This window comes from Telmatherina bonti, assembly GCF_933228915.1.
Source record: "Telmatherina bonti genome assembly, chromosome: 6".
NCBI lineage: Eukaryota > Metazoa > Chordata > Actinopteri > Atheriniformes > Telmatherinidae > Telmatherina > Telmatherina bonti.
This window is the reverse complement of record NC_136624.1, coordinates 21,546,629-21,571,565: the sequence shown is the minus strand read 5'-3', so window position 1 is coordinate 21,571,565 and position 24,937 is coordinate 21,546,629. Positions and strand designations below refer to the sequence as shown.

The 24,937-nt window shown below is 37.2% G+C and overlaps 1 protein-coding gene across 1 annotated transcript in view; it reads right to left on the bottom strand.

Annotated features, from left to right (window-relative positions):
- Nucleotides 1-5,813: 5,813 nt before the first annotated feature.
- Nucleotides 5,814-24,937, bottom strand: part of LOC306757067 (dynein axonemal heavy chain 8-like) — a gene marked incomplete at both ends in the record, with an annotated part of 39,787 nt that continues 20,663 nt past the window's right edge. The window contains 44 exons of the mRNA XM_079242030.1: nt 5,814-6,101; nt 6,206-6,327; nt 6,571-6,760; nt 6,980-7,132; nt 7,215-7,371; nt 7,492-7,652; nt 7,747-7,848; nt 7,964-8,080; nt 8,553-8,708; nt 8,839-8,991; nt 10,755-10,828; nt 11,466-11,668; nt 11,747-11,862; nt 11,945-12,066; nt 12,142-12,332; nt 12,936-13,188; nt 13,276-13,381; nt 13,534-13,716; nt 13,803-13,958; nt 14,055-14,210; nt 14,304-14,475; nt 14,639-14,766; nt 14,853-14,990; nt 15,240-15,455; nt 16,290-16,457; nt 16,542-16,718; nt 17,052-17,155; nt 17,254-17,372; nt 17,498-17,724; nt 18,768-18,932; nt 19,136-19,289; nt 20,057-20,187; nt 20,262-20,384; nt 20,479-20,671; nt 20,752-20,915; nt 21,005-21,114; nt 21,218-21,431; nt 21,523-21,645; nt 21,738-21,872; nt 21,975-22,117; nt 22,470-22,701; nt 22,803-22,943; nt 23,047-23,288; nt 24,645-24,891. Coding sequence (XP_079098156.1) covers nt 5,814-6,101; nt 6,206-6,327; nt 6,571-6,760; nt 6,980-7,132; nt 7,215-7,371; nt 7,492-7,652; nt 7,747-7,848; nt 7,964-8,080; nt 8,553-8,708; nt 8,839-8,991; nt 10,755-10,828; nt 11,466-11,668; nt 11,747-11,862; nt 11,945-12,066; nt 12,142-12,332; nt 12,936-13,188; nt 13,276-13,381; nt 13,534-13,716; nt 13,803-13,958; nt 14,055-14,210; nt 14,304-14,475; nt 14,639-14,766; nt 14,853-14,990; nt 15,240-15,455; nt 16,290-16,457; nt 16,542-16,718; nt 17,052-17,155; nt 17,254-17,372; nt 17,498-17,724; nt 18,768-18,932; nt 19,136-19,289; nt 20,057-20,187; nt 20,262-20,384; nt 20,479-20,671; nt 20,752-20,915; nt 21,005-21,114; nt 21,218-21,431; nt 21,523-21,645; nt 21,738-21,872; nt 21,975-22,117; nt 22,470-22,701; nt 22,803-22,943; nt 23,047-23,288; nt 24,645-24,891 — 7,125 coding nt within the window. The remainder of the gene's footprint in view (nt 6,102-6,205; nt 6,328-6,570; nt 6,761-6,979; nt 7,133-7,214; nt 7,372-7,491; nt 7,653-7,746; nt 7,849-7,963; nt 8,081-8,552; nt 8,709-8,838; nt 8,992-10,754; nt 10,829-11,465; nt 11,669-11,746; nt 11,863-11,944; nt 12,067-12,141; nt 12,333-12,935; nt 13,189-13,275; nt 13,382-13,533; nt 13,717-13,802; nt 13,959-14,054; nt 14,211-14,303; nt 14,476-14,638; nt 14,767-14,852; nt 14,991-15,239; nt 15,456-16,289; nt 16,458-16,541; nt 16,719-17,051; nt 17,156-17,253; nt 17,373-17,497; nt 17,725-18,767; nt 18,933-19,135; nt 19,290-20,056; nt 20,188-20,261; nt 20,385-20,478; nt 20,672-20,751; nt 20,916-21,004; nt 21,115-21,217; nt 21,432-21,522; nt 21,646-21,737; nt 21,873-21,974; nt 22,118-22,469; nt 22,702-22,802; nt 22,944-23,046; nt 23,289-24,644; nt 24,892-24,937) is intronic.

The window sequence follows — 24,937 nt, the reverse complement described above, 5'->3', positions numbered from 1 at the left end:
AGGAGTTGTAAATAAAAAGTTGTTAATAAAAAGACAATCAGCCTAAATGGTCCCAAATCCCTCTGAACATTATTTATTCCAAACACAGGACATAAAATTCATAGTGTATGAAAGCCAGATCACAGCATTTATTTGCTAAAATAAAAAGGTGAAAACAACAGCGACTTGAAAAAACATCCCCTCATCAAAGTAAAATGGGAGAGCTTTGGAGCTGACTACAAACCACTACATAATGGCATAGGATTTCATTTATGTGAAATGATGTAGATAACCCCAGGGGATAATGGGCATCCTTATGGTTTGTCCTAGCACACTGACACGCCATCCAAGTGTCTAGCTATTTGAAATGTAGTCATTTAAGTCATTTGCCAGTGCTGTGTCGTATTGATTGGGAGCAACCGTGTGTGAACCTCATTGATTATTATCCTCCCATTAGCATATAGATTAGCCAGTGATGTAGTCAAAAATGCAAGCCTGGAGTCTCCCAGTTGACTGACACAGCTGTGCAGCAGAGAGGGTCAAAACTAATAATAATAAAAAAAAAACCCCACTAACAATAGGGTGTTTCAGTTTTGATTTGAGGTATTTGATGAGGGCCTGAAGATCTGAAATCTTTGCCTAAGAAAAACAGAGCTGCAGTGACGAGACAAATGAAGGATGGTGCAGCAAGCTTTTGTTCCAAATGGACTCAAAGTCATTAATCTTCAAAATACACTAATCCCACCCCAACCACTCTGACAGGGAGTCTAAAGCATCAGCTTCATTTCTTCTGTGGACTACTTGGTAATGCTGGGATCCTCCCCTAAGGCCGCTGATCATCGATGGGCCGTATCCAGACAGAGTAAGCAGAACAGGGTCTTTGTTATAGCGTGAAATATGGAGATACCCCTGCCTTGATCCTGTGGCAAGAATAGTTGGGTATATGTAATTGAGCCATACGACTCAGCTGGTCCTTGCTTTTACAGCTCAGTAGACCAGCACAAAGAGTCTGGCTGCGTTCCACCTCAAGTGTACCGAGTGCATGCACCATTCCAACACATGTAGTCTCATGCTGTGAAGATGCAAAACACTGGACTCAGTCACAATGCCTGTGGCATCCTTCTGTAAGTTTCATTTGGCAAAAACCTAGCTTGAAGAGAATAAACTGCTCTATCACACACTAAAGATGACTGAGTGTGGAAAGTCTACACAAAAAAAGTTTCTCCTGCAGAGTAAGGAACTTAATTTTTTTTTTAAATCAGGTTTATTTTTTAGTGGATAAATATAGTGCTTTACTGCCATCGTCACAACTTTAAATCTCCATTAATTGCAGCAGAGGACCAAAAATACATCTGACAAAACAATAAATGAGAAGAATCTTGGTCTCTACACTCTTAAGTTGTGTGGTCTATGCAATTCCAATCTTACATGTATAGACTGTATTTTTGTGCCCAAAAAGACAAAGAAATTGAATTTTGTTAGATGAAATTTGTTTCAAGGTCACAACCTAATTAGGTTTAAGCCAATCTAACCAGCCCATTTCCCTGGATGTACACTGCTCAATGTAAGGAACACATCTTCGAACTTGATGAATAAAATAATTGAGTTGAAAATCTTTATGCATTACATCATAGAATGTACTGAGAACAAAATAAGATAAGAAATCACAAATGGAAAGAGGATCAAATTAAAAATAAATGTGGAAAGATTAGATCACAGGCTGACCCAAGTTCTAAGGAAATTCCTTAAGACAATTCCAAATGAGGTTCAATATTTTCTGTGGCATCCACGTGCCTGTCTATACTCCCTACAATGAGGGACGCTCCGATACCATTTTTTTCTGTCCAATGCCACTTTTGTGCCTTAGACAAGAAAGAAACAAAGCAGCTACATTACACTTGTACTGCCCATTCTCTGCTAGCTCCCTGCTCAGCAAAGGGTTGATTATCATTATTATTACTAGGGCTAGGCGACAGGACCATATAAATCGTTTGGATGAAAGAAAATGTCTATCGTTTCATATGAGGCTCAGTCATGTATGCCACGATAAGGTGTTTTACTGCAGTATTTTACGTCAAGATGCACTTTACAGCATGCACGCTGGAATATAAAAACAAACATGGAGGAAGACAGTAGCAGACATGTTTAAGAGCAGGATAATTCACTAAAAGATGACCAGCCAACCAAAACTGATGAGCTTGTTCATAGAAGAGGGGAAATTTCTGTCGCTTGGGTGCAGTTTAGATATAAAAACACCAACGTGGAACAGACAACAGACTAGCTCACAGCCCCAACAACTGACACAACTACTGGTAACTCATTTTAGTACCTGCGCAAGAATTAGGATAAAGACTACAGAATAAAGAATAGAGTCAATGAGCAAAAGCCGCTAAAGCAGTATCAAATGATGGTGAAAGCGCTTATAATAAACTCCAGACAGGCATTTACCCATGAAACGCCTTACAGCCATAGTTCCAAGCACATCTGACAAATAACTGATGACTGAATTAAAATTGCAAAAATAATTTTATATTGTTATGTATATCGTTATTGGGATATAAAATGAGCTATATTGTGATATGAGATTTTGGTCATATCGCCCAGCCCTAATTATCATTATTATTATTATTTACTTTTAAATGCCTTGATGGACAGACTCCATGTCACTTAGTTAAGCTCCAGTATGTTCATACCAAAAGTAGAAGTGTGGTGTATCGGTCAATTGCCTCTTGATATCCCTCAAATTGGGCAAATTGAGCAATTCAAATATAACGGGAAGATGCATCTCTTTTCTGTGGCTCTCATTCTGACCTTATTGTAAACAGACATTATGAATGATGATGTTAAAAAAATGACATTATGAAACAGACATCATCTATACATTATTAAAAGAGACTGTTTTATGAAGTTTAGTGTATTTCCTTTTCTGTCAAACACTTTGCTATTTCAGATAAAAGTGACACACTTTAGCTATTGCCAACAGTCCATAGCTTACAAAAAGACTTACCACTACTTGTAATAATTGGAAGCAAAGCAATTATTCTCATTAATATATGATTTATGGATGCAGATTGACATCTATTCAGATATTTACTTTACATTACATGTACATTACATATGTGTGTATCGAGAGAGAAATTCTGCACTTAATAAAAAAAATAATAAGTCACCTGCATAACATATCTAGAATGATTTGACCCACACTTAATGCCATTTTGTATGATGATGGGGTCTGTGGAGGGCTTGAATACTTTTACAAAGCCCTATATCTGGCATCTCATACACATCTGGTGAGCATTATGCCAACCAAAGAATTCCTGACAATCCTAATTATTGCATAAGAAACACAATTAGCATTTAGACAGCGCAGACCTTGACCAAGCCACTGTTATTTTTCATTTTTGGCTAATGATGTGGTGATCCAGATCAGCCCTGAAATCTAATCACTTGCTTCTTATTTCACTTCTGAGATTTCCAGGTATTTTCATCAAAATCTGTCCATGTTTTTTATATTGCTTACAGACAAACAGACTAACCAACACTATTAAAAACATAACCCCCACATGGCGAAGGTATATCTCAGTCCAAATATCCATGCTACAGAGGTATATCGAGCTTTTGGGCTGCTCATTGTCATAACTCACAAATGGTAGCCCAAAGGTTGATATAATATAAAGGATATAGGGAGAATGTTTGAACAAAGTCATATGTAAATAAGCAGATCTTTAAAAAAATAAATAAATAAATAAATAAAATTTTTTAAAAAGTGGGAAAACAGTGTTACGCTTCCTCTTGTAATACAAACAAAACTTTTGTTAACTCTAAAAGAAATAGAAAAGAACAGTTAATTTAAACAACAGCTAACCACATGGGATCTGGTGTCAGCTACGAGACAGTAGATATAAATAATTTTTCTGGTGGTAAACACCTTAGGATTGAACCCCAACAGCTTTGAGAAGAATCTCTAAGCATCTTTATCTAAGACAGCTGCTGGTGTTCATTCCTGGGATATGCAAATATTATGGCATGATCTGATCCTCCTGAGCAGAGGACTATCTGTGTTTGGGAGCAAAGGTTTCCAAAGTCAAACTGCCCTAATCTGAAGAGCACTAAATAAATCTGTTCTATCAGTCATGTGACAGCTGAAGGCTAATGTTCACAGGCCACTTGTTTAAGGTCTACTTCGTGGATTACATTTTTACTGTCAACCATGTCGTATGTGATGTATGACCTTCAACCTAACACCATTTTTGGGAGCAAGACATTGATTTCTTTGACATCTCATTCCTATTTAACTACATTCAGAACTGTAAAGAGATTACAAAAATCCTAACACCATCTATTAAACCACATATACAAAGTATTTCATAGTTAATGAAAAAGTAACCGAATGTGCCACTAGAATAAAAACAATAATAACCCGAAACTCTACTGTGGTAAATCGACCTTCATCTGTCAAAATATGCAGATTATTTTTTGTGCCAAAGGCTGCAACCTGTGGGAACAAAGTTTCTTAAGTACATTCAGAACCTGGCTAAGTTTGGTAAGATTTCCAAGTAGCAAAAGAAAGCTACAACTAAAATGTAGAGAAAATCTGCTCTTACTGCTTAAAGTGTTGCATTTAAACGACTCACTCACGTGCTAACTTTAATTCATAGCTAATTTTCCCCATTCCAACACTGAATTCCATTACAACGCTAGCTGATGTTAGCTGTAGCTTATCACGATCATGTTTTGTAGCTTTCTGAGGCACCTCAGATTAAACTGAACTCATATACATTAGCAGGCAAGCTAGAAACAAATGCTTGCAGTTTGTTTGGGGCCGAGGTAGACATTAGCTTGTCCGACCGTTTAACCTCACGCGTTCCGTCACGCAAACACATGAAGTAACTGACCCGTAACAACAGTGACACCCTATGCCAAAAATCAGAACAAGTGTCACCATACCGTACTTGAAGAGCCTGTGGCTTCCTTGCGGTAGATTTTGCTTGGTGTTGTGGCCAATATTCAACCTACAACATATATTTCTGGACGGTGGCCCGCAGTGCCCAACAACCTCAAATCAGACCAGCAGCAGCAGCGGAGCACAGCCTGGGAGGGTCATTTGCGGTCCAGCCTATCTACGTCATCAAAGTATGACCAATGAGAAGCGATTATGATTTTTAATCCCGCCCATTCTAACCGTCTATCAGCCTGTAAAGTGGCGATCGCTGTCCTTATCTCCATGGTAACATATGGTTTTTTGCAGCAAATTTAAAATGATCCTCTTCTCTTCCTTCTTCACGGCAAATTTGTTTGTAGCTCAACAGCCTTGCTATCAGGTGTAATCGGGAAAATGCAAATATCGGGTGTAACTGGGGGAATATTACATGCAAAGTGAAATTTCTGAACGGTCTTGATGAACATAGTCGTTCACTGTGTTTGGCCAGGACTTTGATCCAGTAACTTTTGATTAGTTTTTGTTTTCATATTTGAACTGAGAAGGGCTCTCAAGCAGTTCTACCTTTAACTCATTAGTTTTAGCACAACTTCAAAACTTGCAAACACTGCTTGAGTTAAGATCTTAAACATTGTTCCAATTTTAACCAAACTACTTTTATCTTGGTAGTTAAATTTCACAGCATGGCAGCTTTTCCTGAAAAGTTATGTATTATTACATTATTCTTACGTCTATTTCTTGGTGGGGGTTTCAAAGTGTTTTTATTCATCATCTATCAGTACCCCATCTGTCCTCAGTGTGATGTTATTTGATCATCATGGTAACACCACCAACACAGGGAAACATTTATTAAATCTTTGAACAGACTAAACACGAGAAACACAGAAATGCAGTATTATTTAATGTCACAGAGCAGGGCAACCCCACGTAAGATCCAGTGATCTGGCGACTCAGTGGTACGCAGCACCACTGCTGTGATATAATTCAGGTCTGTGCGTCTTGGTTTTTTGTAGATGGGACAGACATAGAGCTTAGGATCCACAGGGGCAGTGGATTTGACAGCAAACATGTGGATAACAGGCATGGGTGTGAACAGCACTTTGGGAGAGGAGTCAATGAGATGGATATTCTTTCTGTTCCAACCAGCACCATCCAGGTACAACCCATAGACATAAACTCCCTCCTGTTGAGGACAGGCAATAATAGATAAATGAAGAATCTTAATAGAGAAAAATATAAATGTTATATATGTTTTCACAGTTGGCAGAAAATGGGAACTCGACTTACTGTTGGTGAGGCTACAATTTCTTCCATTGACTGCTTTAGTACTTTGTTGTTCAGTGTGACTGTGTCCAGCGCCCAGCCTTTGTTTGCCCTGGTTACTTCTTGTCTCATAGCCGTAAGAAACCCTACAAACATCCAATCACCCAGTATTAACAGACAATCAAATACAGGAAACCCCAGCTGGCAATGACATTTGCTGGATGGATTTATTTCTTCAAACTGAACCGATTTTTATTTATTGAATAACTGAGTACACATTTTCCAACACGCTCAAAACTTCATTGTTAACTAAAAACACAAATCAAGTGGTTTCTTTTAACTTGTGTGTGGCTGTAAAATGCCTCATTCACTTAAAATGTTCAACTCACCCTGTGGGTTAAAGAAACCTGTCATCCAAAAGGTTTTGGGTCTTCCTTGAAACACCCAACTGTGGAACTGTTTATTTCTCTCCAGAAGCTCAGTGAACCAGAAGCCCAGTGTGGAAGACTCCCAAGAGATTTTCCTCCAAAGGTTTGGCACACGGGCATCAAAAATATTATCCAAAGCATCACGGAGGTTCTATGAACAAAGTACATGTCAGTTTTTACAAAGCTTTAAATCATCATTAAAATCTTATTTATGAAATGACTTTTATTACACAGAAAAATGCAGTTTTACTAAAAATATAATTGCATTTCTTAAGTAGCTGCTGTTGGAAAAAATATCCAGACATTTGTAATTTAAGACACAGCTCTGAAACAACGGGGTGTGATGGGCATGATGTGTCAGAAATCTTACATCACTCATTATTATAGTTCCATCAATGGCCAATTTCAGGTCAGTCAAAGTAGTGCGCACCACAGAGATTATCCTTTGCATTCGATCCACTTCCTGACGTAGGAAGATGTTCATTGGGTTAAGAGCTCCCATTGCTGACAGCCTGGCTTTGACCTGAACCCAACAAAGTTGTAGAATTTGGATTTAATGGATGTGTGAATGAGTGACTTAATGCCAAACAATCCCACCATCTAACCTCATGTGGCACATAATTTGGAGGCAGTTTCTGCAGCATGTCCTCTGCCATGTTGTGAACAATGGACTCCCGAGTTTCTCCTGACCCCCCTCCACTTTCCTTGGGTTGAATATCTGTGATTGTGTCCAGCACCTCAGCCGATGTGTTTGTTTGGTATCTAATCAATAAAGAATAAAAAAAACAGAAATCAAATGTTAGTAATAACTTCGACACTCTGAGCACAGCATTTACATCAGCATCAGATGTAAGCTTAATAATAATGATGTTCTCGGCTTACGTGATATCAGCATTAGAATGTAGTCCTAATGCTTCAGGAGAATCCACAATGGGCAAGTTCTCAATGTTTTCCATGTACTCTTCCACAGTTTTACAAACAGGAATTTTGTAGTTTGTGTAAAAGCAAAATGCTGGGTCAAACATTTTTTTACTGAACCACACCTGTAATGAAAAGATTCAGTCTCATGTATAGAGAAAAAATGGAATACAGTGCAACCCCAAAATACAAAATAAATCAATGCAAAAATGTGATTACACGAGCAAAACATTTCAAGAGGCGTCTGTCATAGTCATCCGTGACCCTTCCTCCATATTGCACCTCAGAAAGCATGTACTGCAAAGTCACCCATGACACATCCTGTGTAAGAAAGTGAAATCAGTGAAGATTAATCAAAGGGAAAGAGAAAAAGAGAAAATATGTTAATACGGTATTCTATGACTACACTATTACAGCATTGCTGCAAAATGCTCACATTCTTGGGGCCACAATCATCCAGGTGTCTTTCAATAAATTCAACACTTGCAGAGAAATCAGCTGAATTAAACTCATACGGTATGTTCCAACCCAAAGGTCCAAATTTTCGTCGTTCCTTATAAAGCAAACAAAAAACCAGTCAATTAAGATGTTAGCAATGAATACCAAAAAACAAAAAACATTGATTATGAAGACTGGTCTTCCCAGTAGTGGAAGAAAAAAAGAACACTCAATGATTTATGTGACCAGATGAAAATTGTTATCCAGCCACGACCATAAGAAACCAGTGCAGACTCAAACATAAAAGACAAATAAATTATCCCATGACAACAAGTGAACATGAAACTAACATACGCCATGACCTTAAAACCAAACTATTGATGTTCTTTAAGTCATTACCCCATTAGGTAACCACATACTCCCAATTTTTATGTGATTTTAGCCGTCAAAAATGACAAAAAGGAAGTCGGGCTTTTGCCAGGGTTTATATAATGAACGCTGCATCTGATCTGAACTGGATCCATTTTTTCATTGGTTCCTGTAACTACAGCTCCACTGCAACATGGTGACCTTACAGTGGACAATACCTGCACAGCTGTATGCAGAAAGGCCACGCTGTAAAGCAAAGGCTTCCACATGGGCAGGTTACTGATTTCCAACTGGTTCTGTGAAATTCCTGCAAATGTTCTTTTCAAACCAGCACGTATTCCCTGTGGTGGATCGTTAGTAAACTTGATAGAGGTCTGGGGGTGAAAGAGAGAAGATGTATTTGCTTTAAACTTGTACATGTACAAAGTGAAGCATGTTGTTTCCAGAGCTTACAATAAAATGTAAAGAAATACATGAATCAAAGTTTTTGAATGAAAGTGTGACCTGTAGGAGTGTGATGGAGAATTGAATGTGCGGCTCCGTGGTGATCCACACTCGGAAAGTATCATGCATGTCCTCTGTCGTTGTAATAGTTTCAAGCAGCTCATCCATAAACTGCAAGCCCAAATGGCAGTTCTGGAGAAGGACCCAACCTCCCTAAACATATCGAGACATAAAAAAAGACAGAGATGAAGCCATTAACAATCGCTTTGGTTGACAAATACACTGTTAAAAGTATTTACTATATTCCAATCATCGCTCATGAATGTGAGCATCTGTGTGTGTGATTTGGTTTACCTCAAGGTCAGACATATAAGTGCTCTTCCCAAAACTGTTCAAATTGTAAGTACATACACTACCAGTCAAAAGTTTGGACACAATTTACCATTTAATCCAATGAGAAAGTGTGTCCAAAAATTTGATTGGTACTGTACATATTCTTTAACTGTTCATTTGAACTCACATATATGCATGCTGAGGAGACTTACTCCAGGAAAGAAATAAAGTAAATATACATATTTTGAAATATTCTCAACCCAATTGCCCACTTGCGTGATCAGTGATCTGTATGTGCTACAGTGACCAACACAAACAGTGTGTTTGTGTAGGATCAGCCATAAACTACTGATGCTGCTTCCAGAAGTGGCCAAAAAGTGTATGTTTTTCTTAATAACTGTGGCAGGGTGCAATCATTTAATCAAAGAAACTAAAAAGGAAATTGAGTACTAACAGGAGAATATTGGAAGGGATTATGGCACATTTTTTGGTGGTTGGGGTCACTACTCACATGTTCAGCTGTGTTCCTCATTTCACAATAGCACAATCCCAAGAAGTTCTACCTCATTGTAAAGGTAACTCATCAGGCAATGTTGATACAATGTCAATAGGTATTAGTGAAGTGAAGAAAAAATGTGCCAAACACAAGTTTACTTGCTTTTTGTACAAAGTTAAGTTGCTTATGACTTTCACATGTTACATAAGAGGACTTAAAACATTTGAATACTAGGGTCCATCCGTTGCAGAGCTGAAATCCGGTGAAGTTTCACAAGAAACACATGCATTATGGTGGTAAAATGGCAAAATGAGAAGGGGTTAAGATTCAGCAAATCATGCTTGAGTACAGATATACAGCTTGGAGCAAAGGCAGGACAAATTTTCAAATATTTATGGACAATTTGACAGTGACTGGAGAGTTCTGAGGGAAAACTTCAAATTTGAACATGATATGAAGAAGTAATGCTTTTGTAAAATAATGAACCATGCATTTTCATAAAGACAAAATATACAGTATATTTCTAAAAAAAAAAAAAAAAAAGCACTCTTGCCCCCCCCTTTAGACTTTTATTAAGCAGTTGCCAGCATTTATTGGAATTTAGTTCAACATGCAAACCTTTTAGTAGATCTGCATCTCCACAGACTTGAGAATTATGACTCTGCAAGTAGTGGTCAGGATTTATGATTGCTTTTACAAATGCTCTTGCTTCTGTGCATTACAAATGGTGCATTGTGTTTTCATATCGGCAGCAGACATTACTAAAACCCTAGTTGTAGTGGTATTGACACACTGAATAGCATTACAAATGTTATTCAGACATCGCAAATATCACGTGCAACAAAATATCTATTTTTTTCCCTGCTGTTTTGAATCTGTGTTTTCCTTACTCTGATTTCTCTCCCTTTGCAGTCAGTTTTTAACTGGTCCTGCAGTGTAAAGGTCTCCTCCAGACCCTGCTAAAGTTGTTCTTGGTTTCAACAAAATGAATAGAAAATAAATTAAAAAATAAGCAAAAAAAAAAAAAATTGGTGCTGCTTAAGAGCATAATTACAAGTTTTCTTCGGCACTGGCTCTATACCTAGAACTAGTATTGAATAAATGGGGGTACCCAATACATTATAGCTCTTTAATAACTTATAATCACCTCTGTCATTGATGCCTTGACAAGCTTTCTTGCATGCACCTCTTGTCCTTGTCCCATTGATATGGCTCTGCATGCTATAAAAAAAAAAAAAAAAAAAAAAAAAAACAATGGACAAAACAAACAAACAAACATACATAAACTTGAGTATAACTGTATTTCAGAAAATTTTTGCCAGTATATAAAATAATAATAGTTATAATTAAATTAATTCCGTTTAGATAATAAATATATATTTTGGGACTGTATTACAAACATAACAGATGGGTGCTTGACAACATAACGATACTGATAATAATCACATATGAACTATTAAATTTGGGTTCCATGACAGTTTTAAGGATCTAATATGACAACTACAAAAGCACTCAGAAAAGCAGCCAAGAAGATCATTTCCATCCATACTGCGAAGAATCCTTTAAAAATTCATGTGTCCACAATTCTTTCCAGATTACTCTCAAAACGGAAAAGATTCAAAGTTAAATCAACACCCATTCTGAGAGAAAAAAAAATGAATATCATCTTCCCAGTAGTATTTGTGTAAAGTGACGAACAAACAACAAATGAAAATGGGCAAATACAAAACCTCCTTGGCAGAGGTAAAAAGTGGAACAAGTTTATCTTTAAAAGTAGTCTCAACACAATCACAGTCATGATATTATATTATAAAAGTTCTTCAACAAATTTGCATTGGTTAAAATGGGACAAACTCACAAAGGGACAGTTTCTTGGCAAGCGCTTCGATTTGGTCACTGGGATCTGAGCCCATTGAAAGGAAGCATATTAGTGGTGTACCAGGGTCACTTTCCTGCCATGTGCCGTGAAGGTTTAGGAGAACAGGCTCAACAAATCTCATGCCCATTGAGTCTCCAACATACTTTCTTGCCTGAGACAAGGTACGATCTGGGCAAAAAGACCTGTTCAAGAAAATATTTTTAAGATTATTTTCATAATATAATTCTTTTTTAAACATATGCACAGGAAGCTAATCTAACCTTATCAACAAAAGTTTATGGAAGACATCAAGGGAGTTGTAGCCATCTGGAATAACACCTTCCTCTGGGGCCTCAAGACCTAGCCATGGTTTCCAGTTTTTCCCATTTTGGGACACCTAAAAAACAAGTCAATAGAAACATTAATGAAGCACAAGTTAATGAAGAACTAACATGTTTGGTGATTTAAGCGTGATATACCTGGTTTAAAATGTTAGAAAACTGTGGCAGTTTGCTGAGTTCCACCAAGTTTAGCCATACCATATCCTGGATCCAACTGAATGGCTTTGGTGGACAGGTCTTCAGGTCAAGAGCTGCACCACCTATTTGTATAAAAAATATTGTTAAAAGATGTCAAAATATCACTACATTTTTCCTGGTAGTGATAATTAACCTACCTTTGATTAGAATTTGAAATTTGACATGTTCTATTTTGTAATTCTGTAAGTCAATCTTGAGGGCCAGCAATAGTGTGAAAATGAACTTGTGATTTTCATAAAGGCCTCTGACTGTGTATCTGAACACTTCAAATGTCAAATATTCAATTATGTTAGCAATTCTCTTCTGAGTTTTGGCAGACTTCTCAGATCTGCAAACATGAAGACAAACACAGTGCAACAATTTATGACTATTATAATTACAGTAATAGGAAAATATGATGACATTATCTATCCATCTATCTATCTATCTATCTATCTATCTATCTATATATATATATATATATATATATATATATATATATATATATATATATATATATATATATATATATTGGTTAATTCCATTCAATTTAATTCAAGCTGTATTTGTATAGCGCCACTTCACAACAATGTTGTCACAGGACACTTTACATTCACATCATTTCAAGCCAATTCATACATAGCCTATAATAGAAACCAACTGATTGTATCGAATCATGACTTCGATCCAATCCCCCATCCTGAGCATGCATGAGGCGGCAGTGGGAAGGAAAAAACTCCCTTTTAACAGGAAGGAAACCTCCGACAGAACCCGGCTCAGGAAGGGCAGCCATCTGCCTCAACTGGTTGGGGTTGAGAGGACAGGAAAGACAGAACAACATGTACAACTGCACTTAAAGTAATAGTTGGAATATTTTCAAATGCAATATAATCTGTATCATATTGTGATAAAATTGTGCAGCAATATATCTTAAGCCATTGTGAAACCATACCTTTCAAGTGACAGATCAAAGATTTTCAGGAACTGACCCAGGGAGGTCTGGTACATGACATTGACCATACTCATCTCTGTGATTAGGAAGTAAAGGATGCTGCCTCGAGAAGCCACAGGACGATATTCTGCTTGAGCTATATTGATCTTCATTTCTGCTTCAGCTGCAACACTGAGCTTTGCACTAACTTCAGCAGCAGTTTGCTTAGTTGTGCTCAGAATGCCAATCATGGAGTCATCATCAACTAAGGAACCTTTAATCACAAAAAAGTATTTTAATAGTGAGAAATATGAAGACATTGCTGAAGACACTGTCATTTGACTTATCAAGGTAACTATACCTTCTGTGGTGCTGAGTTTGTACAGCAAGTTGTCTTCCAACTCCTGCATCTTTCTCTTATTGGCAGTCACATCCTCAATTAGCTTCAATCTTTCTGCTTCTAGTTCCTGTTAAAAAAAAGTGAAAAAAGGTTTTATGTTTTAATAACAAATTCCAAAGCATTGATAAATTACTAATAAAGGTTAATGTCTCCTAACAACCACTAATAAAACTCCATGGAAGGAAAGCCTGTTTTACCGATGGAAAACTGGATACTGACATGTTTTTCTTTGAGGATGACTCGACCTAACAGCTGGTTCTCCAGGCCTTTCATGTTCACAGTGAAATCAATAATGGATGTTTTGGCGCTCACTTCAGGGCTGTATGCTGGATTAGGCAGTTTGGTAGTTATATAGAGCTGGAATCCATCCATCACATTTATCTCTTTGTCTCCTACCTTCACCTAAAGTAAAATAAATTCAAGAAATTAAGAGAGTAAACTTTCTAAGTTTTTGTTGCTTAATTTATGTAGACATGATGGTTCAGTACCTTAAAACTTGTCCCCGATTTGATAAAGTTTTTTTCCAGCACATTGTCCAAGGCAGGGTCCAGCTCCTCACATATATCTTCAATAAGCAGCGGGCGTCCCATGGAGAGAGAGTCCTCCAAATGAGTACGAAAGAACCTATGGTTCAGTGATGTGACCTGAACATGAGTTAAGAGTTTAGTCCCACAACATTCCTTGTCAGTACAACTAATGATGATAAAAATATCACAATTGAAACACATTTGGTTATATACTTGAAGTGCATTAGCTTCTTCTTTTTTCTTAATCCAAGCCTTTCCCTGAGTCTGTGGATCAATGAGGAGCGGATATCTGGTTGCTTTTGTGACAATGATGCCATTCTGAACAGACAAGTCATCTCCTGGGAGTCCTTGGAGGTTCCACTCACTTATCTTAAATATAATCAAGACAGGGATTGTCAATACAAAAAAAAACAAAAAACAAACAAACAAAAAAAACAAAAAACAAATTTGAATGTTTCCTACAGTGGGTGGATCCACCAGATCAGAAATTATGTTGAGGTTTTCTGTAAAAGGAATTTTGTGAGTCCGGAGTTCTGCCTCCCAAATGTCCTTCAACAACATATCACGGAAACTCTGGTTGAATGGACCGCAGTACGACAAGAAGCCAGTGAGTTGGAGCACATCACCAACAAGCCTGACAAGAAGGACAGAGACAGCTGGCCTCATTTAAAAGATATTACGGTCAAAATATGTCCTTAAACAGCCAATCCTTAATGGTGATCAATATCTTCATTACTCTGTGAATCTCCTTAAAATATTATATTTTAATATAACAAAAACATTTTATTGCAACTTGCCTGTTAATTTGTGACTTGAATTCTTCACGCTGCTCTATCCAGCGAACTTTCTCTCCACTGAGTCCATCAATAAGTGCAGAGGCAGTTTGCATTTTATTCCTACACATATCAGCATCATCTAACAAGTCCTGAAAAACAAGATAGATGTGTCATATCAAATTTTTACATCAAGGTCAAATGCATTATTGACATATTTTATGCATATATACCAGACCTGTTTCTCTTTCATAGCAGCATCACATTTGGCCTGGACTTTATCCAACTCTGCTTGCTTTTCAGCCAGCACAGCCTCTGCCTGCCACAGTTCTTTGTTTGCGACGTTCAGACGGTTTTCTTGAACACACAAGTTATCCTGGATAAAAAGGGCAAAACTTTATAAAATCATAGAAATAAAAACATGCATATGCATTATCATTTGTGAATTTGTTTAAAATGTTGTCCCTTCTTTAAAAAAATAATTTTGTTTAGCTATATAAATAAAATAGAGAAACCCGAACAGTATGAGGGCTGACATTAAATTGAGTAACAGAAGAGGAACAGCTACCTAGGATAAATCTAAAATGACTATAAACTATAACCAACTTAGTTACCATAAGCTTACCATGAGTGGCAACACTTCTTTGTTAATAGCATAAAATGCAGCCATAGCACGGGTCCATCCAAGCAGGCCAGCAACATTACCACACACTTTCTTGGCATTTTCCATTGTGTAATCCTCCATGTCAAAGTATGGTTGCATCAGTTCAATGGTTTCCTCATTAATACTGTTCTTTGGAAACTGCTGAAGCGACGTCATGAAACCAGTACTACTCATAAGCTACAAAGGAAAAGAAATATATTCATGATTTGAAATGATAAATATTAACAATGAGCTATTTCACAGTGTTTCACAGGAGGAAGGGAATGTTTTTCTGCATATTTACATTTATTTGGGTTTTTGAACTTACTTCTAAGTCACAAACTGGAAAATATACCCAAGCTTTTAGTTTCACTTTCACAGCAAAGTCTCATAAACACTTAGTTCACAAATAATACACAGAGTATTTCTAAATTATTTATATAGTGATTAAGATTTCCAACTTTTCTTTTTTTTTTTTTTTTTAGAAGAAATTGGGACTATAAAGCACAACCAATGAAGAGACTGGACCAAAAGGAGTATCAGCATCAACTGTGGTTGCACTGCAGATAAAGGGCATTTAATTATATGGTGTTTTGCTATCAGTTTGGTGTGTGCTGGTATGATATTTGAGGTTAGGGATTGCATATTACTTTATGTCACATAAATGGGCTCAACGGCAGTTAAGTTCTTCATTTCCATGCGTTCACAGAATTCACATTTATTTGACAGCTCAACAATGTAGTACAGATCTAAAAAGAATCCCACCAAATGGAAGAAAGAGGTTGGGTGAAGTTGAGGCTACCACAAACAGTTGATTTAAAAAGAGGTGCACAATTGGGAGTTGAAAAACCGCATCTGAACTGTATGTCTGTTTTTCTAACCAAAGCATCAATGAGATTTTATTAAAAATGTCTCAACATGTGAACAAAGACAATAATGGGTCGCAATTAATGCATCTATAGGATTAATATATTCATTCGTTACAGAAAAAAAAACAACAAAAACAAAAAAAATCATTTAACTTTTTGTTACCTTTAGTGCTTCTCCCCATGATGGTTTAATACAATGGTGTTCGGGATCAAGTGTAACAGGGTCGAGCTTTTTGTTAAATAAAAGCAGACAACAGTCCATAATCCTCATGATCAGATGTGGAGGTTTGGCCAATTTTCTCACAGTGGCGATGTCAGCAGGCTTAATGGTCTGTCAAATGATTTAGTATACAGGGTTAACATATTATAGAATATCTGTCAAAAAAAGGTCTAAAAGTCTATTTCACAGCCTTACATTCAGAGCAGCTGTAGCTTCTTCTAAAGCAGGCTTGGCGGCCTTCAGCTTTTCTTCAGCCACGGCTTTCTCTTTCTCAATTTCATCCACAATTTTCTGGGCTCTGTCTTTTACAATTTGGACCTCATTCTTCACAATGTTAGCGGCTTCAGCACTGACTGTAACCTCTGCCAGCACCTTTCAGTGCAAAAAGATACATTCCTTATGTTACAGCGCATCACGACACAGTGTGTTAATCTTTCAGCAAGCTTTTTGTTTTCACAAAACAAAACTTGTTCTCTCTCTTTTCTTTAAAAATCTGCCCTGAATGAGTAAATAAAAAGTAAAGAAAACTGTCAGATATTCTTTCCATATCCAAAGCTCTTTGTTATTTTTTCAGAATTACCTAACTGCTTATATTTACAAAACCTCCAATTGTATTCTTTAATCTAAGGGTGTTATACACGAGTACACATCCATCCATCCATCCATTTTCTGCAGGGCACAGGAGTGTGGTGATATTTGGATTACCTCATCAGCTTTGGCAGATGCTATAGCAAGCTCTTGTTCCTTTACTACAAGTTCTTTTGATAGCAATGCCACAGACTCACTGGCTTCCATCAACTTATCCAATCCTGGAAATCAGTAACATCAAGTACAATCATTTTCAAAAACACTAAAATTTTTCCTTATAATTCATCTTCATGCAATAGCTTGCTTTTAAATCACATACCAACATTCATGCGCTCTGCCAGTGTGTTGATATTATTGTACTTCTCAGTGTACAATGTTTTGTAGCCATTTATAAAAGACAAGTAAGATTTAGGGGTGACATGTGCTCTTCTTCGGAACCTGAAAGAAAAACAACATGCATCTTTAAGACTTTACATTGTATAATGCTAGTTTTTCTCAACAGTTAAAGAAAATATACAAAAAATATTTTCTACATAATAACTAAATGTGCTTTGTGTTCGTACCTTTCAAAGTAGCTTTCACATATGTCAGATACTTTGCCATGATAAGTTCCCATAGCCGTCATCACTGAAGTTTTCACAATAGGGGAACAAACCATTTGAAAGTTTGACAAGAAATGAGTGGACACGGCAACTAGAGCCTCATTGGGCCAAGGGGTAAACCAGTCCATTATGCAGCCAGAAATCAAACCTGGGAACTTCAGACACCTGGAGCGAAATTTCTGTCCCACCTAAAAACAAGAGCAGAAGTTATGCAGACTAGTAAGTGTATGAAACAGTGTAAGAAGAAAAAAATAATTTGAAACCACATTAAAATCTTGTGTACAAGATCTTTGATTATCTTGACCATCAAAATAATCAAAATGTAACAGATAATAATAATAATAAAAAAATAAAATAAATTATTATTAATAATAATAATAATAATAAATTATTTTTGTGCATATAATATTGTACATGATCATTTTTGCACATTGATCAAACTATATAAGTCAGAAGAGTCCCAATAACAAACACCCCAGTATCACAATTACTTTCACACTAACTTAATGTAACTTTTTAACTTCTGCAAGTAAAAAATCCAGATTTAAATCATCCAGCAACAACCTGCCACATGTTTGAGTTAAACAGAGAAAATAGATCAGCAGCTCTGTGACAGAAGCAGGTGAAGGAGCACCATCATCACAAAAAAGAATCACACTTTATAAGACAGAGGCGAGGAACAGACTGACTGAACAAGAAATAGTTGGCAAAGTCAAAGCAAAAGTTCAGCAACTTACACTACAAGTACTCTGTCCTCTAATTTTCTGCTTTACAAAGTTATCTAATAAGCCCTTTTAGTTCCACAACATTTAAGGTTCATGTTTCTTCTTCTGCTTCTTCAAAGCTTTCTCATAAAACCTGTGTTTAACTTGGTACACCACTAGTTCTTAATTTGTGCTGTCTTCAATGGGAATTTTGCGAAGTCCCATACATCTACAACGTTTAACTGTCTGAAAGCATTTGTATTAGTGCTAACTAAAGTATCCATGTACGTGACTAGAGCAAAAAACTAAAAGAGTTCGGTGTATTTCACAAGACTGTAAACAATTTATCTTGAGGCAAACACTACTGATACGATTATTCTTTAATGTTGTGAGAAACAATCATACTCTGTGTTTGTCAGGAAAAAATCCGCCTTACTACATTTTTACAGAAAATAATTTCTTTCTGTGCATCATTTTGATGCTTTTAAAGCAATCTGTTGGCAACAAATAAACCAGTTTCAACTTACTGGCGAGAAGCAGAGAACAACATGTAGGTTCTTTCTAGAGCGGGATATGAAGTAATCATAAAGGTTGTCAAAAGTAGGGGGAATGCGAGGGAATTCCTTCTTCATAACTGGGATCAGATTCTGGGTGATCTCTTGCATCTCATCTTTAGGGAAAAGATTGGAGACCTGCACACAGTGTATTTACAATAAAAACAAAATTAGGACAGCAGAATCCTCACTTGGAGGCTACATTCTGTCTGACCTCATTTTGGTGAAATAGAGCAATTTCATTGTTTCACTTTGACTAAAGATTCCCACACCTCAGCAAAATCTGTTAATTGTGAATTGAGACTAAACTGATATCCCCTTTAAACCATATGAGATCTCACCTCTCCTGAAGAAAGAACATTGTTAAGGTGCTCAAGGAAGGCCTCGTCTTTGATTTCATTGTCAGTGAAAATAAAGGTGATGCCTTTGCCCTCAGCTCCAGCTGTATTATACAACAGTTTCAGATCATCCATGAAATTACCCATGTTATATGTTCTAATTGGACAAAAAAAACACACACACACAAGCAAAATCATAAGGACCCATTATTTTTCAGTATTAATGTAAGTAATAAATTAGGAACAACAAAAAGCTAATAGTTTTATGTGATATTACATCTTGTACTTTACTAAACAACAGTTGAGCTTCTCTGCTAGTTTCAAATAATGAACACTATGATCACTTATTTCTATTTGAGTGTTCCATTGTTATAAAGCTTTTGAATGACACATTTTCATTTTTTAAATTTGATACCAGGTTATTAGAAATGAATAAAGCTCAGTTTTATCTAATGAACTAACTATATGGTGACATTCTAGATAAGTGATAAGTTGTCACCTTGTAGGTATGTTACAGATGATTCCTCTTGTATTGGGAGAGTTAGGATCTAAGGTATATGCTGAACAGTTGGAGTTACAATAGGTACTGAAAGATGTACCTTTTCGTTTTGTATCAGCACCTCTGGAACCCCAGATAATCTTTTGTAGAAATTCTTTTGTATTTTTTCTAGTTCCTATTTAGGAGAAGTAACTTCCCCAGCATGACAGAAACCACCTATTACATTAGGGTACAGTTATTTGTCCAGATCCTGTAAATGCACAGGGACTGGTTGAAGGTATGACCACAGCTCTAAACCCCACCATTACTTCAGCAAACAACTGAAACAGTGGAAAGATCTCAGATTACAACTCTAACTTTTTTGACAGCACAGTTGTCCTTTTCAATGCTGACTTACTGAAGCTTGACAGCAGCAGTGTTCTCACCTGGTAAGTGTGATCTGGAAAATGCTGTATCCAGCTATGTATGAGGCCAAGCGTGTAAGGCTCTGTTTCCCTGATCCTCCCACTCCAACAAGCAGAGCGTTTCCATTATCAGTACGAATAATTCGTGAGATCTAAATGTGGGAAAATCTCAAATAAATTGTCATTATTGCTAAAATAAAATGGTTATACTGGCTTTAAGTCTGACCTTGACAAGATGAGTTATTGCATCTTTGAAGAAAACCAGATCAAGGTTGGCACCTCTTACTATCTCATTGTGCTGAGCTTGAAATGTCATCAGCTTCTCTGACAAGAATGGCAAATCTGGCACCTGGAAGATAATGTGTTCAATCAAATTAGAGTCATGTTAACTTGACTTCACAACAGTAAAATGTAGAGTGGAACATTAAATACTAATTCCATACCAATTCATAGATTTTAGGGGCATCAAAACAAGCATCCTCGCCTTCTTCTCCAGTTGGCTCAGGTGCATCCCGAAGGAAGTCAACAAAGTACGGCTCAGGATGAAGTTCTGGGAGCAGGTTTGGGTCAATATGCTCTTGGATCACACGAGATACAGCCTTATCAAACCAATCTCTGTCCTCGGGGCAAATAAACCTGCAATAAACAATCAATGCAGTAATTCTTTTTACAACCTCTTTTTTATCTAAAAGATTTACTGAAAGCAAGCACAGTACCTGTCTGCTATCACCCTTGTACATTCACACTTGAAAAGAGCCAGTAAGGTGGAGACATTTTTACACTCCCCTGCTTTAACGGTTAACATTCCTTGCCAGATCCTGGACAAGTCTCTCAAGTTGAAGATGTAGTGAAACTTGGATGGTGTAGGAAGCATTTTTGCCTTGAGTGTGAAATTGTCACACTGGTTAATATTCATTATTGATAAAATTATTTCTATAATCAATTTCACAAAGTATTCACATTACTTACCTTTGTCCACTGCCATAAGATCCTCCCAGCACACACAAGCCGCTTCACCATAGCCTCTACATCTGGTTTGAATTTTCTGCATTCATGGAAATATCCAGATCCAATTACACCTGGGTGAAGAGCATAAAAAACTTTAAGTCATCTATTGAGTCCTAAAAACAAAAAACAGGAAAATAAAAGATAATTTTAATTTAAAAAAAAAAAAAAAAGTACCAAAGATCTTATCAATGGAGGTGTTGGATGGCAGAGTACAGTTGAAGACTGTAAATTGTCTCTTTAGCCTTTGTGGGATGTCGTTCCTACCACCACCTGGGTGAATCATAGCAGCCAGTATCTGTACATCCTCAACTGTGGTGAAATCTCCTGGTTTGTCCAGATTGTACATGCCATTCATTTCCATCATCTGGCGGACTATTTCATTTGTGATCTGGTTGGAAGGACACATGGTATTTTATCAGATTAATTTGACTGAGCATGAAATAGTAAATGCATTTGGAAAGATCAATGTTCATAAACACCTGATCTCCCCATTCGTTGACAATGGGCATATTTATGTCATCTATGAAAATTGTCATCCTGCGTCCTCCTGGGGGTCCATACGTGCTGCCAACTCTTTTCTCAATGTAACTTTCCACTGTTCTCTGTGCATTAAGAATATTTTTGCAAAATGAACAAAACAAAATACAGGACTGACCCAATCTAAGCAAAAAGAAGATTCTACAATATATTTCACCTGATACATCATGGGTTCAGTGGCAGATGAGAAGTTCATCGACTTGAACAGGTCTGTCTCAGGATCATATTTTTTTGTGTAGCCTTTAACCATCACTGTCTTAGCTGTTCCTTGTTCACCAATGAGCAGAACAGCCTACATACAGACAATATCTTTCAAAGATATATTTTCCAAACAAAAACATAACGACTACTTGGTGAAATAGTTTAACATTTTAGTTAAAGTCAACAAGATCACCTTGCGTTGCTTGGCAATAGTGTCTAGCAAGAAAGAAGTTCTTGTGTTATCCACATTTGGCACGAGAATGGAGGTGTAATTTGGCACATGGTCAGTTGGATAGACATACTCTTCCACAAGGCTGTTCCAATGACACCATTCACCTAAAACAAAAGATTCCCAAGCTTATAATCACATATATCTTATTCTCATCCCAAATACTGTAGTTTTGTCAAAGCTGATAACAAAGAATTTATGGACTTAGAGCCAACTCTTGTTGTCCTGTAAGTTACTACATAAGTATTATAAGTTACTCTGGTGTGTTCCAAAAAGTGGTGATATTGTTTTGGCAGACAAGCTGAATGGAGGGAAGACACAGAGGAAGGTTTGGCTCATGGTGCATTTTGTTTTGTTATACAGCAAGTGCTCAAAAGCAAACCTAGCAGTAAAATAAATTTCCTTTTTGCCTCTTTTATTATTGCAAGATAAAAATGGGCATATTTTCCATGACTGTACCATTTGTGTTAACCATGTACTCAAACATAGTTTCTCCTGGCTTGGTTTGAGGCACATCCATGCTGCATTCATGACCTCTAATGTAGACCTCGAGCTTATCCCTGTCTTCTAACTCCAAAAGAGCTCCCAGGCTCCACATCAGGCAAAAGACAAAGAGGCGTTCAAGGTGCTTGCTCCCACCAAAGCCTCCTGTCTCCTTGGTTGGAAGGAGGCCCTCCAACAGATTGACAGACTGAAGATGGAACACAGACAGACCTTTCAGGGTCAGCGGGGTCAACATGTTCAGAGGTTGCATCAAAGGTGTTTTCATATTCAGCAGTTTTCTATACACACCTGCATTATGTAGTTACACTCCAAAAGATCCATTTTTGGTTTAAGGTTTTGCTTCATATACAAGTAAACATCTTCAAATATCTTGTCATACATACTCAAGATGCTTTCTGCCTCTTTTGCTTTGCATTTATTGATCGATCCCTAACACAAAACAAAAAAGTGTTCAGTTTAGGCACTCTACTGTTTATCAAGCATAGTTTCCAAAAAAAATAAATAAATGACAAATGTAATTTTTCAACTGTACCTGGAGTATGGGTTTCCAGCTGAGAGCTGAGGAGCTCATAAAAACCATGCCAACACGGGACACAGTAGCAGGTGAGGCATTGTCCATGTTGTGAACCTCAAATACCAACTTACAGGTTGGTGACATGGTAATGCGGTCACCATTAGCCAGGGTCAGTGTTTTGTTGTCATCCAGCACTGAATTGAGATTCTCAATCCATATAGCATCCACAGGACCATCCAGCACAATCCAGATGACTTCCCCTGTAGCATACACATGTGAAAAGAAGGTAAATTTGCAAAAAGCAAATATTCATCATTTCTAGATTGAAGCAAAATAATCACTGTGTAAAGAACAGGTGGGATTTTATCTGGTGTATAGCATGACGTCAAACATCGCCTCTCTGAGTTGATTCAAGCCTCTTGTTTACAAGCCAGCCTGACTGGGTGTTCATGTAAATAAATATACGTTCATTTAAATATCCACAACCACTATTGTCTCTGAACCCTCCATATAAAAGGCTACAGCCAATGGCAACAGTAGAGAGTAGAATGAAATATTCATGTGAAGATGACCGGAATCTAGTGCTTGAGGGGCTACAGTTTGACACAGAGCAACTTCTTCTTCTCCTGGATAGTAACATGATGATGTAAGTGTTATACATTACGTTGACACAAAATGGTCATATTGTTTGCAATATGAACAATTGTTTGTAGATGAGGCAGATAGAGGAATGGAGGGATAGATAGAATGAGGTGTGACTGATGACACAATTTGTTTTGGTCTACATGCAGTGCACAACAGTAAACCTTGATGTAAAACCATTTCACTTTCTGCCCCTTTAAACTTCTAAATTCTTTATTTAACACCTTCTTTCAATGTTATGCCAGTCAAACATTAACCGCTGTCACTCTGTTAATCGGCTATTGCCAATAGCTCACTATCTTGTACTTATTTTTTTGGGCAAGCAAGTTATGCCAATAGCATATTCAGTCATTCTCAGGGCTAACAAGGGGCTGGACTCAGGCTGAGTCTGGGTCAGATATTCTGTCTAACTGAGGTAAGCGTATAAATGAAAAATTAAATGTACTCATAAGTGATTGGGTGCTTAAAAACACAGCAGCTTGACAACTCAGTAATTTACTATTTCATTAAGTTGTAACCCTCTACACCAGGGTAGTCCTGCTCCACTCCTTGAGGGCCAGAATCCTGCAGGGTTTTCATAATAATGGGGATAATGTACCAGGCAGATAGATGGTATCTTGCACAATCTTCCTGCAATCATTATGTAGGCTGCCCAGGACACGAGTATGCCACAGGATAAAGATTTTTGATGGACAGTTTTCTGCATTATTAATTATACAGTTACATACTTTTTTCTAGTTCAACAGCAAAATGATTGACCTGAATGCCTGTGTCTGAATGAGAAAAAAAAATCTAAGCTAATATCGGTGGTAGCTGGTTTATCTTAACCAAATCTCCTTACTAAGATACCCTAGATGTGTGTGCATGGCTATTTCTGTTCAACAGGACTCTGACATGTTAGTGGTATTTTCTGCAATGAAGTTGATTCAGCAGTGCATTTTGCACAAATTCACAAACCATATTGTGTTACAAACCCTTCTTAGCTTTGAGTGACCTCCGCCACAATGTGGAAAAGATTCCATCAGTCCAATCATTTGTGGCTGCATCCAGGCGACCAAACATTTGAGGAGCAGTAATTGCTTTAGGGTTCATGCGCATCTCTCTGTGTGGGGTTCCACATTCACTCAATGATCGCATAAGAATGTTGATAACTTTGGTCTTCCCAGCTCCACTTGGGCCTAAAGTCATCAGACCATGACGTACCTGTGAAGCCTCAAAAAGCTGATAGCAACAAAAAAAGTAATAATCTAGTAAGAATGGTATTATC